At 39.9% G+C, this 16969-nt stretch overlaps 1 protein-coding gene across 1 annotated transcript; it reads right to left on the bottom strand.

Moving 5' to 3' along the window:
* Positions 1-9873: 9873 nt before the first annotated feature.
* Positions 9874-15236, bottom strand: LOC110788125 (rac-like GTP-binding protein ARAC8). Its single transcript, XM_021992770.2, has 8 exons — positions 14527-15236; positions 14030-14117; positions 13769-13878; positions 13380-13443; positions 12165-12229; positions 12003-12068; positions 11117-11214; positions 9874-10401 (listed from the first exon to the last, which is right to left on the bottom strand). The coding sequence occupies exons 1-8, from the start codon at positions 14629-14631 to the stop codon at positions 10362-10364; spliced, it is 636 nt and encodes a 211-aa protein (XP_021848462.1). The 5' UTR covers positions 14632-15236; the 3' UTR covers positions 9874-10361.
* Positions 15237-16969: the final 1733 nt, after the last annotated feature.

Raw genomic sequence — 16969 nt, 5'->3', positions numbered from 1 at the left:
ATGATGTATGGTCCTTCCCAAGTGGCTGAGAGTTTGCCATGGATCCGTCCTTTCTGAACCGAGGCGGCGTTTCTGAGCACTAGATCACCGACTTTTAGGGGTCTAGCGTTGACTCTTCGGTTGTAATGCTTGTTGACCCTCTGCAAATAGGCTGCGTTGAGTGTCCTTGCATCGTTCCGAGCTTCGTCCAGTAGATCGAGAGCTTCAGCCAGAAGTTGGTTGTTGCTTTCTCCCTGGAGCCCATCATACCTGTTGTATGCCTGGATCCTCAGGCTTTCTGTTCCGATTTCCACAGGGATTACGGCTTCGGATCCATATACAAGGTGGAACGGTGTTTGCCCGGTAGCTTCTTTCTCAGTGGTCCGAAGGGACCATAGCGTTCCGGGTAGCTCTTCTAACCACTTGTTTTTGTCGTCCTCGACTCTTTTCTTGAGTGCATTGAGGATGAGTTTGTTAGCAGCTTCGGCTTGCCCGTTGCTTTGTGGGTGGCAGACTGCCGAGTAAGCTAGATGTATGCCGAACTGTTTGCACCACTTTTGCAACGGGGTGTTGTCGAACTGTTTCCCGTGGTCGAAGACCATCAGTCTTGGTATGCCGAACCTTGTGATGATGTTCTGCCATATGAACTTGCGGACCTGAGGTTCGGTGATGGAGGAGACAGCTTCGGCTTCGATCCATTTGCTAAAATAGTCGACTCCTACAATCAACCACTTCTTCTGGTTCGTCGCTGAGGGGAAGGGACCAATGATGTCTAACCCCCACTGTGCGAATGGTAAGGGATACAGTGTTGATTGTAGGGTTTGAGCTGGTTGATGGATGGCTGGTGCGAACTTTTGGCATTTCTCGCATTTCCTTGCCATCTGCTTTGCCTCGGAAACCATAGTGGGCCACCAGTACCCAGCCCGAAGGGCTTTATGTGCCAATGTCCTACCTCCAATGTGGTTTCCGCATATCCCGAGGTGGATTTCCCTTAGGATGTAGTCAGCGTCTGTTGGACCCACACATTTTAGCAGCGGAGCAGAGAATGATTTCCTCATGAGCTCTCCTTCGGCGCTGATGATGAACCATTTGTTGAATCTTTTCAGTTTTCTCGCTTGCAGCTTATCTTCGGGAAGTTCTCCCCTTTCTTTGTATGCAACTACTGCGTCCATCCAGCTAGGTTCGGTACGTAAGCTGCATACTGTGGTGGGTAGCAAGTCGATGCTTCTCTCTTGGTGAACTTCCACGTGGACCGATCTGTTTAGGTCGATGAGTGTTGAGCTTGCGAGTTTTGACAGTGCGTCTGCTTGCGTGTTTTGTCCTCGGGGGATGAGGATGACTTCAAAGGATCTTAACTTTGACGTTAAGGATTTAATTTTTGCTAAATAGGCTGTCATGCTGGGCCATTTGGCCTCATACTCCCCTCGGATCTGGTTGGCTACAAGCTGGGAATCAGTTTTGAGGCAAACATGCTCGGCCTCCAGGGATAAACAAAGCTCTATCCCTGCGATTGCGGCCTCATATTCGGCCTCGTTGTTGGTTGCTTTGAAGCCGAACTTCAATGCATACTCTATGCTTTTCCCCGTCGGGGGGATTAGTACAACTCCTGCTCCTGAGCCGTTTATTGTGGAAGATCCGTCAGTGAAGACCTCCCAAGTGCTTTTCGTATCATCCAGCATTTCCTGGTATGAGCACTCGGCCAAGAAGTCTGCCAATGCTTGTGCTTTGATTGCTGTCCTCGGCTGATATTTGATGCCGAACTCTGATAGTTCGAAGGCCCAGGCAGCCAATCTTCCTGACCTCTCTATTTTGTCGAGTACTTTTTCGAGCGGTTGGTCAGTTAGCACTGTGATCTGGTGGGAGTCGAAGTATGGCCTCAGTTTTCGTGCAGCTACCACTACTGCATATGCGACTTTCTCGATGAGTGGGTACCGGGTTTCGGCCCCTGTGAGTGTTCGGCTGGTGAAGTAGATTGGCTGTTGCTTCTTTTCTTCTTCCCGAAGAAGCACTGCGCTGACGGTTCCAGGGCTAACTGCGACATATAGGTACAGGGTTTCCCCCTCCTTTGGTCTGGCCAGTGTCGGCAGTTGAGCTAGGTGGGCTCTGAGTTGCTGAAAAGCTTCTTTTTGCTCCTGTTCCCATAGCAGTTCGGGATCCACTTTCCTCGGAACCCCCTTTTTCTTGACTGGTTCTGCTTCTCCTCCGGGGAGGTTCTTTGGTTTCAGTGCTTTGAAGAAGGGGGCTCCCTTGTCCGAGGCTTTTGATATGAACCTCGTTAGTGCGGCTAACCTGCCGGTTAGCCTCTGCACATCTCTCTTGGTCTTCGGCTCGGGTAAATCCAATGCCGCTTGGACTTTGTCTGGGTTCGCATCAATTCCTCTTTCGCTCACCATGAATCCGAGGAATTTCCCTGACTTTACCCCGAAGACGCATTTTTTTGGGTTCAGCTTCATGCTGTATTTCCTCAGATTTCCGAAGGTCTCTGCCAAGTCTTTGACGTGGTCTTCCTCCTTGATGCTTTTTACGATGGAGTCATCCACATAGACCTCCACATTCCTCCCTTTCTGGTCGGCGAAGACGTGATCAACTAGCCTCTGGTAGGTGGCTCCGGCATTTTTCAAGCCGAAAGGCATCATTTTGTAGTTGAACACTCCTGCGCTTGTGATGAACGCTGTCTTTGCTCTGTCATCGGGGTGCATGAATACTTGGTGGTAGCCTGAAAAGGCATCCATGAAGCTGAGCAGTGCATGGCCGCTGGTGGAGTCAACCAATTGATCTATCCTTGGCAGGGGATAGCAGTCTTTGGGGCAGGCTCGGTTCAGGTCTGTGAAATCCACGCACATTCGCCAGGAGCCATTCGCTTTTTTGACCATCACCACGTTGGCCAGCCATTTCGGATACATGCATGGTTCAATGAATCCGGCCTCCTGCAACTTTTTCACCTCCTCGGCGATGGCTTTGTTTTTCTCCGAGGAATAGTTCCTCTTTTTTTGCTTGACTGGCCGAGCTTCAGCGTTGACGTCCAGCTTGTGACAAATCAGCTTCGGATTTATCCCTGGCATATCTGCTGCTGACCATGCAAAGATGTCTTTATGATCCCTGAGTAATCGGATCAAATCGATTCGGAGCCCCGAGCTTAGGCCCTTGCCTATTCGGACGCTCCTGTCTGAATCCTCTTCGAGGAAGATATCCTCCATTTCTTGATCTGGTTCGGGAGATATGGTTTCGGGGCGGGCATCAACTTCTGCGGGAGACAAGCTGCTCGTGCTTGCTCTTCTCCTTTTTGCCTCGCTTTCCTCTCCCGTAGCTCCTTTTTCTTCCTCGGGGCCGTCCCCTAGTTTGGGCTTTCGGACAGCAGTGTGGCAGGTTCTTCTCGCCACTTCTTGATCACCTCTGATTCGTTCGGCGAATCCTGCATCCGAGACGTATATCATCAGCTGGTGGTATGTGGAGGGGACTGCTTGCATCTTGTGAATCATGGTTCTCCCCATGATTACGTTGTATACGGAGTCGCAGTCCATCACCAAAAATTCGTCCCGAAGGGTTTTTGCTGCCTGGCCTTCGCCCACTGTGACTGGCAGGGTGATCTTTCCTCGAGGGATAGCTGCGGATCCGTTGAATCCGATCAGAGGATAACTGACTTTCGTCAGTGCTTCCTCTGGCTCTTCGAGGATCAGCTGCTCGAAGCAGTTTCTGAAGATGATATTGACGGCACTTCCTCCGTCGACTAACACTCGATGTACGTTGTGGTTGTTGAGGTCCATGGAAATGACCAGAGGATCGTCATGTTTGTACTGGACTCCGAAGCAATCATCAGCAGTGAAGGTCATGTTCGGGGGGTGTGGCTGGTTGTCTCCCACCGCGCTGAAGTTGACCCGATGGGAGAGGGCTCTTAGGTGTTTCTTGCTGGCCTGGCCAGACTTCTGCCCCCCGAACACCACCAGGATGTCGTTTTTCTTAGGTCCTGTTGCTTCGTAGACCCTCTTCTGGGGTTGCTCATGTTGTTTGCCACTGGCGGCCTTTTCTTTTTCCTCCCTTCGGTCTAACAAGTACTGTTTCAGGTAGCCTCGGCGAACGAGGTCCTCAATGTTGTCTTTCAGTGAGTTGCATTCTTCGGTGTGGTGACCGAAGTCATCATGGAACTCGCACCACTTGTTCTTGTTTCTCCGAGCTGGGTTGGACTTGAGCTTCCCCGGTAGTTTCCACTTTTCATCATTTCTGTTGAGGCTAAATATCTCTTTTCGGGGCAGAGCTAGTGGAGTGTAGTTGGTGTATTTGGGTTGAAGTTCACCCCTTCTCCCGTCTTTCTTCGGGCTCATCTCTCTAGCTCCTACTTTCTCTTTCCCCTTCCTTGAGCTGCCCTCGGGCTTGCTCTGGGTATTCTTTGTGTCTCTCGGATCCGACGATCCTTTCAATCTTGCAGCGGCCTTGTTGAACTCTTCGGTTCTGATGAACGCATCAGCCATTTGGAGCACGTCAGCTATTCTGGAGGGGTTCTTCATTGAGAGTTCGTCACGGAATTTCCCTTCCTGGAGCGCGTGCTTCAAGGCGAAGATGGCCACGTCTGGCTGCAAGTTTGGTATGTTTGTTGATTCCTTCATGAATCTGGCCATGAATTCTCTCAGACTTTCGTCTCTTTCTTGTTGGATTGAGGTCAGTTCTGCTGTGGTTCGCTCGGGGCGATTGTTGCTCACGAACTGTGTGCAGAATCTCTTTTTCAGCTTTTTCCAGCTCTTGATCGATCCCTTCGGCAGCGATCTAAACCACTCTCCCGCCACTCCGGTTAGCGTGGTTGGGAAATAATTACACCAACATGCTTCGGAGTAGGGACTCAAGAACATTTGCTGCTCGTAGGAGATGACATGATCCCTCGGATCTGTGATTCCGCTGTAGGTTAGGTGCGCTGGCAGTCTTACCTTCGGTATTTCTTCCATGATCAGCTCGTCCGAGAAAGGGGATGACGTGGGAGTCATGATTCTTTTCCCGAGTCTAGCCCTGATGCCTTCGTTTGCCGAGGTTCTGTGATTAGAACGTTCGGGCGTACGATGGGGGCTAGGGGTTCGATCATGCCTCCTGTCTCTTCTTCTCTCTCGGCTACTGACCTCGGGTCGTTCGCCAGATCTGCTTGGTTCGCCCACCCCGAGTCTCGTATGGATCGAGGGTCTTAACCTTGAGTGGACCGAGGGCCTCAACCTGCTGAGCACCGAGCTTCGGACCCGAGTGTTACGAGTAGTCGATTCGCTTTGGAGAGCCGTTGGAGTAGGCGATGGTCTCGCAAACCAATCTGGTTGCTGTTGTGCCCTTTTTTGGGTGTCCCACGTGCTTTCCATCCACCTCGACGTCAAGTGCGTACCTGTCAAGGGAAGGAGTTCTCGTTCGGGTCTGGACACTTCCGCACTGGGTGGCTCGTTCAGCCTTCGCCTGGTCCTCCTCTCTTCTCTGCGGTCATTTGCCAGTCCTTGCTGCTTCTCATTGAAGAGGAAGTTTTGCATGATGGTCATGGCCGCAGTGAGCTCTTCTCTAGTTGGAATCGGAGGTCCTACATTTGTGGCGGTCGTAGCTCTGCTTGGCTGTGACCTCGCCATCGATTGAGGGTGCTCCTCTTGGTCAGATTCTGAATCTGACCGCACCATCATATCGTCGTCATTGTTGTTAACAACATCATTCACCATTTTCGCGGAAAGAGGTGATTGATGTCTTTCAAAGGCTTTGAAGTGTTCTTCCCCACAGACGGCGCCAAATTGTTCCGGTGTTGTAAAGATGGAAACAATGGGCTTCGAAGGAAGGCCCTTTTGTATGTGTTGAAGATCTTGCTTGTTTGAATGAGTAGAGTCCGAATTCACCTGCACAAGAGCAAAGTCACTAGCCTCGGGGGTGTTTCCGAGGAAAGCCCCTCCGATGCCTAAGTAAGAACGATGCTCGGATTCTAGAGAGAAGTTCTCTAGAAGAGTAGTCTTAAGGCGATAAATTGGACGTACCTTGAGGTGTGAGCCTTGGCGGCCTATTTATAGTGTTTGCATAATAAATGCCCATAGGTCATTTATTGCTTTTGGGCCTTGGGCCTTGATGGATGGCTGACTAGCCATTGGTGGGTTTGATGCTGTTTGTTTAGAGCCATTGGGCTTTGGACTTAGTGGCCCAATTGAGAATCAATTGGGAGCCCAAACAGTTGGGATAGGCTATACCATCGTCGGAGTCGAAGCCCTAAAGGATTGGAGATTTGGGGAAGATTAGCTAATATCTAGTTTCGACAAAGAATGTCACTCTACAGTTTTTAGTCTGGACCCTGAAAGGTCTACATATAACGTAGTTTAGCCATGGGATCGAGGAGGCTAAATTTGTGTGAGTGTGACCCAATGCAAGAAGAATACTAATCCCTGGGGCTAGACTCTCTTATATGTACTTTACCGGTTGGAATGGACTCGATTTAGCTTAGTCCTGCCCCTCTACAGTACAGAGAAGAACATATGATTTCTAGATTGAAAATTGCACGGGTTTTGAGGGTAAGTAAGAGGACGACACGATTTCCTATGTGGCAGGGTGGTGTGGTGGTGCCCCTTGATGAGTTTAAGGGTGAATGAAGTTCGGTAGCGTCGACGAGTCGAAGGACAACACCTTCTTGTCCGACTAGTTGTAGTGTCTAAACGGTGCTTTGACACAGGGCCTTTACATTAGGGATGTCAACGAGCCGAGCTGAGCCGATTATTTGGATGTTCGAGCTAGGCTTGATAAGAAATTTCCGAGCTCGAGCTCGAGCCGAGCTTAACCAAGCTTTCATTTTTCCTGTTCGAGCTTGGCCCATTTATGTTTTTTGCTCGAGCTTAGTTCACGAGTAGCTTGTTTAAGTTCAAGCTCGATCAGAGCCGAGCTATTGACAAACGAGCCTTAATAAACAAGCTTTTAACAAACGAGCCTTAATAAACAAGCAAGATCGAATTTAAACGATTATAATAAATGAAATATTATTTTTAAAAATTATAAAACATAAAAACATAAACTTGAGGGTTTTGACCTTTAAGAATTTTAATAATATCATTGATCGAAGAAATAAGAATAGTACACATATATGGTTTTGATAGTATACTACTACCTCTGTTCCTTAATGTTCTTTACGCTTTGGAATATGTGTATAAAGTATGAAAACTTTGACCGTGGATTCTCACTGTTGTATACATCAAAACGTTATCATATAAGATCTTGTTAGATTGGTCTCGTTATGTATTTTCAAAATATCAAATTTTTATAATTTTTTCACATACAGAAATGGATATATAAGTGGTTAAATATTGCATTAGAGTGCGTGCAAATAGTAAACGTAAAGAACATTAAGGAACGGAGGTAGTAGTATGTAGTTGATTTTTTACCCTTAATTGTAGCATAATTATATGAATAATATCATTAATATTGTTTGTTAATAATTTATTATATTTACTATAAATATTTTTTTAGAAATTTAATATAAACGATCATGAACGAACGAGAAAGAGAACGAGTTGTTCGCGATCTTTTAAACGAGCTTGTAAACGAACACGGACGAGCTTGGAAACGAACATGAACGAGTTGTTCGCGAGCCTAAACGAGCCAAATTAACACTAGGTTGTTCGAGCTATTATCATTTATTAAACGAGCTTAAATTTTTTGTTCAAGCTCGTTTATCTACTAATGAACGAGTTTTGACCGAGCTTGTTCACGAGTTGTTCATGAGCGTATCGCCTCATTGACATCCCTACCCTACTTTGTCTAAGTCTGACCTGTGCGTGCAACACCCTTTGAATAAAATTTCATGTATACTTTGTCTTTTTAATATTTTTTTTCTTACAAGATTATATTCAAGAATTCGTTACTTTCGTACTCGTATTTTTTTAAAATTTTAGTTCACTAAGGATTTTAAGGTAAGTTAATCTACTTTGAAGTTATTAATTTGTTACTGTATAATTATCGTAAATTATAATTAATCCTATTCCAGTTCCACTTAGGAACTCCAATGCTATAAATTGAAAACTCTCTAATCAAAATCATACAACCTTAATTCCCTAATCAAAAGTTTACATCCTTAATTATTCTTTCTGTATAGGTAAACCAAATTCAATGGGTATAGCTAAGGAATTGATTGAACTTCAATCCCAATTTGATGCTTTGGAACTAAATGTTCGTCGTCAATGTTTGGGCGATGAATTGTACTTTGCCCTTATCGCTCTCACCGACGAAGCTAACAAGTTTAAGTATTGTGATGATGAGCTCGTGTATCCTTATACACTTACTATGGCTGAATGTGTAGGTACTGATTTATTTGATCAAATTTCTTGCATTGGTGATTATGATGTTAATAACGATAATAATAATAATAATAATAATAATAATAATAATAATGATAATAATAGAGAGGTTATTGGTAACAACACGTTATGGCTAGATTACTTGGACACGAAGCAAGCTGAAATTAGTATTATTGATAGCGAGAATTTATGGCTCGATTACTTGGACTCGAAACAAGCTGAAAGTAGTAGTACTACTACTACTAATAATAATAATGAAGTGCCGAAAGTTGAAGGAAAACACCATGGTAATTATCGTTGTTGTAAAGACGACAACGAAGAAGAAGACGATGTTATATTATGGCATGGACAGAAATTAAAGAATTCGGAAGTTTGAGATGGATGATGTGGATTTGAAGAGCTAAGGTCGAGATTCAAAGTCAACATCACGGTTCGAGATTAAGATGACGAAGATCAAGATTTAAGACGTAAGGATCAAGGTTTAGTGTTATTGAAAATCAAGTTTAGTTTTTTTTTTTTTTTTGTGCGCCCTTCGAATCGAAAATATAGGTTTCTTATGGTAATGGAATTATGGATGTTTACAAGAATAGTTGTTTAATTAGTTGTTGATCAACTTTTTGGTAATGTTATAAGTATTGTTTTTTTTTTTTTTTTTAAAAAGAAATTTAATGGTATTGTTAATTTGGTCGATTTATTTTGCTTTGTGTGTATTTTTTTCGATTATTTAGTAAAAGTTACATTACTCTTATAAGATGTTCATATTTCCCTTGTGCTTAATTTGCGCCAAACAAAATAAAAATAAAAATAGCATTATTCGTTTTCTTATTCCGTAATTAGTTGATTACTAGATTTTAGCCCGTGCGATGCACGAATTCTATTAAATTGTTATGTTTAAATAAAACTCCTATGTATATACCAATTTTATATACTTCGTATTAGATTAAATTAGTTTTTGATTTTGCATTGAATTTTATTTTAGATTTAAATAAAATAAAATTATGAGAGTGTTTGTTTATGGATGAAATTGTATATGCGTAATCTTATTAATTAATTAATTAAAATATCTACATGGCGTTTAATTATTATCTACGTGGCACTCGACTTTTTTAATTCAAAATTAATTTTGAAATCTTATTTATCATTGGCCGAAATCATTAGATTTTCTACATAGCGCTCTAATATTGGATAATGAATTTTATTTATTTTATTTTAGATTAGTGTTTGATTTTGGATGAATTTTATTTTAGATTTTTTTTTAAATTATTATAGTGTTTGATTTTAGATGGAGTTGTATATATTAGTAATTAATTAATTAATTAAATATCTACGTGGCACTTGATTTTTTTAATTCAAAAATAAATTAGAAATCTTATTTTTTATTGGCCGAAACCAATAGTAATCCTAGGTGACGCTCTAATATTTCAGCAAATATGCCTCCTTCGTATATATATATATATTAGATTAGATTAGATTCCAAGCATATTCAGCAGACACCCAAACTACCAAGCACAACCCATGTAGTCCTTGAGTAGTTGAACCTGGGACTGACAATTAGCTAGCTATGTAATCACAATTACTGAAAAAATTAAGCATGTAATCACAAGGTTGCAGGCTAATCTTCGTTCAAAGATCGAAATTAATTAATACAATCAAGAGTATTATCTAAACAAAAGGTGAAGATCACTTACACAGGAAGTGTTGTTTCATAATATCAGAAATCCAGTAATTAAGTACAAACTGAGTTATTATTGCAGTAGTGTTAAAGAACTGTAAAGAATCTTTCACTAGAAAACAGGCAAGAAATGTTCGAACATCATTCGTTTAATTTCGGCTAATCAGTATCGCTTCCTCGAGTAAACAACTATGATCATCAAAAACGAATTGATTAGAGGAACTAAATATCACAGACTGCATATACAGGGATGAGTAACATGTTGAGTGACTAGAAGACTACTATTGACAGCATCTACATATCGAATGACAGTGTATGATATAAGTCCTGTGACGTGGGAAGTGGTGATGATGTCAGCGATGGCTGGTAGCCTGAACGTGAGAATATCTGCGTCAGTTGGTGAATGACAAAGCCGTACTTGTCAAGCAACAAATTCATTTGAGACACGGGAAGCTCTTCTGGCAACAGAGATTCCTGCAGAAAGGAATTTTAATGTTATTCAATCTCATGTGTAACAGATATAAAGAGACCATTCCTTATAGCTACTAGGTGCGTTCTTTTCACCTGATTTTTACTTATTTTTCTGACTTATCTGAACTTAACTGAACCTATCACTTATTAAAACTTATTTAGTTATAAAGTGTGTTTGGGTAACTCTTATTTTTCCTGAACTGAACTTAACTGAACTTATTTATCTGAACTTAACTAAACTATTCCCTATAGCTACTAATCAAATATGTCTTGGGGCTTTATTCTATTTGAATAAGAGTAGATTGACAAGGATTGCAAGTAATGCCACAGTTTCTTTACCGCAAAGCTGACAAAGAGTTAGTGACGCAGCCAAACTTACCAAGCCAAACTTACCAAGCAGGGGTGCCTCTGAGTTACAATTACAATAGGCCACTACTACTGCATATGAAACCTCTGGTTTTGATATTAACACATCATCAATTATGCACATTCACTTTTTTTAGGTATTACGTACAATTTAACTTCATTGGATTATTGGAACGCCAGTTCAGTTAATCCCAGTAGCGACTTTAAGACATAACTTGTTACAAGTTAAGTATTCCTAGTAGTGGACTGCCCCAGAAGCAGCTTTCAGTCTTTGGGTGACTCAATCATAGTGCATGTAAGGATTATAAAGCTATGCAATGACACAATACAAAATAGAGGGAGGGGCACTAACATTGTAAAGCCTCGTCTTGGCTTCTTTTTCTTCTCCTTTTGTTTCTGAGGTGGCTTGATGACTACTTTGATTGCAGAATCAAATACTGCTTTTACATTCTGTAATTGTACAATGAACAAAGAATTAAATGACGGTTCACTTCAACACAAGCAGAAAAGTGACACTGATGAAATGACCTTGCTCAATGGGAATGTCAGACAACAGAATATCTTGTGGTAAGTGGTAAATGGTAAATGGTAATGCATGATGAGTATGCTGCATGCTCATTTTGAACAAAAAAACAAAGGCAGTTCAAATAACTTATTTATACTAGTTCGGGATATACTATTGTCATTGTGGTTACAATATTTCACTCGATGTACTGATTGTGGAATTTCCATCCATGGTGATCGCACAGATAATTCTTGTGTTTTATGATTCCATTACTCGATACTAGATTACTTAAAGAGTAAAGAACTAAAGATATTCCAAACTCTCCAATAATGCAAAATTTACAGTTCATACTTGACTTCAAATAGAAGAAAAACAGAAAGATGCAACTGTAAAATAGTTGCAAGTAGTTATAACTAAAAAGTACTCCATAAATGAGAAGTGTATAAGAAAAACAACGATTGAGAGTGTTTATTTTGGGGAAAAGATAAAGTACATAATTGTTTATTGATAAAGTACAAATAAAAATGGATGTGGGGATGGAAAAGTGAGAAGAATGTAGAATGTGTAAGAAAAATCAATCATGATTTATGGAAAAGTGGGAAAAGTGTATGTTCAAAAAATAGAAATAGGACACTTGTTAGGGAACGCTATTTATGGAAATACGTCACTTATTTAGGAACGGAGGGAGTAGAAAATAATAACCAAAAGAACAAGTTCAGATATTCTTTATTACCTGTTGAGTCTTGGAGCTGCACTCGATGTAGTATAAAGCACCAATCTGCTTACGGAGTTCCTCTCCCTATATAAACAGGATATGCCGATCTTGATTCACACAGTTCAATGATTCATTCTAATGATTATATACAGATTACAGACCAGTGACGAGAGATTGTACCTCTAATGTGCTAACTGGAAGTACTCCGGGATGATCAGCCAAGTAATGCTTGTCACCTCGAAGATCTGAATGCACAACAGGGAAATTGTCCAGTCAGAATGATAAACCAGGAGCAAAAGGAGACACACAGTTCACATTTTTTGAAATAATTTTGTGCAACGAAGATGGAGAAGACAGCTCTTTCATGTTCAGATAATCAGATCACTTCAAAAGTTTCCCAATACGGCAGTTGCACCAAGTCAGAGGTGCTCCGTCACATTCCTAAAGGGGTTCTGACTTCTGAGGCGGTTGGTTTTAAATAAAAGAAGTAAAGAACTTTATAAAATCAATTTTGTATTTTTGTTGGTTAAAATCTAAATGGTTGCACCAAGTAAAGCTATACAACGGCTGCACTAAAATTTTCCTGAGTGTGATCAAACAGAGCTCTGGTGCCCAAAGATAGGGAAAGTGAAGCTGATCAGCAGGCTATTCGAATCTTGAATTAACGACAACAAACTTTGTACTAGTAGTACTCCCTTTGTCCCTTTATGTTTGCGCCATTTGTCATTTTAGGCCGTCTCTAAAAGATTGCCCCATTAACATAAAAGGTCATGGGACCACAATTTTACTCTCACATAAAACACATTTAGCCCACCATTTTTGTCTCTTCTCAATTCTAAACAACCAATTCTTAATAAAGCACTACTAGTGCATGGCGTAAACAATTAGGGATGGAGGGAGTATGGTATTACAAGCATTAAACAGTTTGCAAAGAAGAACCAATTCCACTCCTCAAAAAAATACATGAGCACACACAAACACTGCACAAAATAACCAGAAACTAGCAGGGAACGATTTAAGATACAATAAGTTCAATAACGTAGAATGTAAGTAAGATGTACTTCACTAATCACTATACACACCACCCAGACAGCACTAGTGGTAGGCGGTACCTAAGTAGAAACACATCTCAAAATGTAAATAGACTTTTGAGAAATGAGCATCTAGATTAAAAGCCCTTTATGTAGTATTAAGAACATCTACTACTCTCACTGATTTACAACAACCCAGTATTCTGGCAATGCCAAAAGTTACAAGATGATAACAAACCAAAAAAAACAGCAACTGGTCAAATGAAGGCTCGTTCACCTGTCAGATTTGTCAAGCTAAAGATCTATGGCACCACCGAGCAGAATTGGTAAAAATAAAAATATCACCATGAAATATAGAGCTTACCTAACTTGGTACCAACCAACACTACTGGTATTCCAGGAGCATAATGCTGAAGTTCTGGGACCCACTGAACAAGAAATTGGGTGTCAAACTGTTAGTATCTGCATAACCCAGGAAAATACATACAGCACAGATGCACAATGTCTAACCAAATGCACAATGTCACCACATACTACTCTGTATAAGGTATAACTAGCCTTCAAACTACAACGTCTCTGGTAAAAAAATGTACTCCCTCCGTCCCTTTTGTTCTTTACGTATTTCATTTCGGGTCCATTTTGTTCATTACATTTCCTTTTATATTATCACATAAATGCCTTAATATTCTATCAAAATTTGTGTCCAAGGATTATTTTAACCAATTAAATTCATTCTTTTGGTAAAAAATGTACCTTCTTTTGCACATTCTCGTAGCTCGCACGACTGACTAATGAGAAAGCCAAGACGAAGACATCAGCCCCTCGGTAGCTTAGTGGCCTTAATCTGTTGTAATCCTCTTGTCCTGTTCAACCAGGAAACATCAAAATGAGAGTTCTTATAGCCCAGCTAATCGTGATATTACTACATCACATTTCTATGTTTATGTGTCCTGAAGAAACTTACAGCAGCACCAGTATTTAAACAAAAAATCAGTGGACTAAACACAAACTCACCAGCAGTGTCCCAGAGTCCTAAGTTGACAGTGATACTTTCCACAACCACATTCGCGCTAAAATTGTCAAAAACTGTTGGGATGTAATCCTGATTACATAAAAACAATTCAATAAATTCACTTCTAATTTATTTATTTTCCAAAGAAAATACCTACAAAGCCAATATAGCAGGAAATGGAAAAACTCTCAAAGAAAGACTAAAATTTGTCCATTAAACACCCGGCATAGATGCACCTAAAGCTATTTTTTACTCATTTCGAGAGCTAGGTAGGGTGTATAATCGACAGAAAATTCAGAAAGACAAAAGATTACTTCTGACATAAACAATTATGGAAACTTTTAGGTTAAGAAACCAAGGTAAAGGCAGCAACACAAATTAAAAAAAAAAGCTGCAATACCCAGAAAAGGCATACTGAATTAATTAAAAAAAATACTACAAAAAATCAACAATAGAACTCAGAAATTGAAGAACCCAGATAGGGAAATTGGAAACTTACAGTGGGGAATTTGTTACTAGTGTAGCAAATCAACATACAAGTTTTGCCAACAGCTCCATCTCCAACTGTGACACATTTGATGAACTTTGAAGCATTTAAAGCCATTTCCAGTACTCAGAATGAAAACCCAGAATAATTCTACACAAATAAACCAGAAAAAGATCTTCCAATCGAACAAAAAGTTGCTAGATATTTAGCAGTGATTTTGATAATTAATTTTTTTAATAAAGTGAGTATAAAAGTATAAATAAATTGGGGATAATAATTGAATGAGAGGTGAAAGTTCACAAGAATCTCACTCTTTTCATCCCAACAAAAACACTCACACTCATCCTAACTGCTGGGGTTTGTGATAGCTGTTTAATTTGTGGTTTGATAATATTATTATTTATGTTTTGACAGTTTGCAGTGTCGATATTTAAGACTAGCTCACCTGCTCACCCAGAAAACCAAATAAAACACCCAAATTAAATAAAGATGATTTCTTTGTTTTTGCAATTTGCATCCGAATATTAAAGCTTTAGTTGTTTGGCTGTATATACTGAGAAGTGTGAACAAGGAAGCTGCCTTTTTTCTGGGTAATTTTTATTTTATTTTACGTTTATTTTGTTGAAGAGAGAGAAAGAGAGAAATGGGGGAGGGGGAGTGTATTTATTGAAATGGGGTTGGGTTGCTGCGGTGGTTTGCATTCGGAACCGCCAAGGAAGGAGGACGGTTCATCCGTGAATGCCACTCAGGACGGTGGTCCAAATTGTTTAATTGTTTTTTCTCTTTTTTATTTGGTTGGGTAGAGACTTGTAAAAAGGTAAATAAGAGGTGGTAAATGGGTCGTTTGGATTGAGTACGAGTCATAACTGAAATTAAAGAGAATTTGGTTCGAGTATATACCAAAATGTTTTCTTGTCTTTCCCTTTCTTTTCGTTGAATAGAGAGACGTAAAATGGTAAATTAGAGGTGACAAACAGGTCGTTTAGATTGAGAATGCATTTTCCCTGAAAAAAAGATTGAGAATACGTTAGAAGTCACATTCATTCGTTTCGATCGGGTATAATCATATTCGAGTATCGAAATTTTTTGTTCGTGTATAGTCATTCGAGTATGGAAATTTTTAATTTGTTCGTGCATAGTACAGTTCAATTCAGATTTATATTTGGTGCAATTTTAGAAAATATTATGCGTGTAGGTTTGGCTTTTGTTGTATTGATTTAGTTGGATGGGAGCTTTAATGCTAAGGTTACTAAAGTCTTAAAGTTCTAATGCTACGAACAAGGACCTCAAAATTGCACTAATTGTTTAATTTGTACTAATTGATCTATTCATTTTATTATATTTTCTTGGAGTTAAGGCTTGTTTGGCAAAATCATATGTAAGCTAGTGGTTGTTAATGAGTACGTAGATTATTGGTAGTAAGTACATAGTTGTTACTTGTTAGCTAGTAGTACAAATTAATTAATTGTCTAGAGGTTTAGTCAAGGTAGATGATCAACACAATAAATGTTGAAGTAGTAAAATAAAACTTTTGGAAAAACCATACATCAAATATGGAGTAGTAATTTAGTATTTCGCGAAACAATATCTTGAAAGATTATTATTGGACGTATCTCATAATAACTATGAGAGGAAAATGATAAGTCAGTGTACCACTAATTTCAAAGTAACGGGACAAATAGTATTGATCGAAAATTAACTTTCAAATATTCGAGTAAAAATCCTACAAAATTAGCTTGTAAAGTTTCTTACAACTACCAACTCGTCTTATTATATGATAGCACATGTTTATTTACAACAAAATTTTCTTTAATTATGCCGACCATATACACTAACATATAGTTTGTCATATATCGGGTGAGAAGCATCTCTTTACATATTGATCGACCCAGATTAAAAAAAAATGTGTAAAATACGCAATCACAGTCTAGCTAATAGCAATATAGCATATCCTATAATGGAAATCCAACACACCACAATGACAAAAGAAAAATAAGTATGTGTTCTAACATAACATTGTAAAGAAGAAGGACACACACTTAGAGGTCCCTAAGAAATGTAGGATAGGATAGGATGCTCAAATGATGTGTTGATAACTTGATATTTATTAGGTAAACAAGGGACACTAATTTAAACTTTGAAAGACATGCGTGCCCACTTTGACACTTTTGTAAATGACTAAATGGTATCCTCGGCTCAAAGGTATGTCCTAATAATTAAAGGAACATATATTTCAATCAAGGTGAATCATTCATTTATTTATTTGTAGAATATATAGTTTGTAAAAGGGGATGTGGTGGAATAAGTAAAGAGTAAGCAACCAATATGATCAAAGGCCTAGGTTTTAGTGGGGTTGAGTTCATGTTTTAGGAAAACAAAAAGCAATGTATGGAAAGTAAATGATCCAGCCTAGGTCATCATTAAGCTAATGATTCTTTATTTACGTTTTGCTAGT

This window comes from Spinacia oleracea, chromosome 5 (assembly GCF_020520425.1).
Source record: "Spinacia oleracea cultivar Varoflay chromosome 5, BTI_SOV_V1, whole genome shotgun sequence".
In the NCBI taxonomy this organism is placed as follows: Eukaryota; Viridiplantae; Streptophyta; class Magnoliopsida; order Caryophyllales; family Amaranthaceae; genus Spinacia; species Spinacia oleracea.
This window is presented reverse-complemented; position numbering and strand designations above follow the sequence as displayed.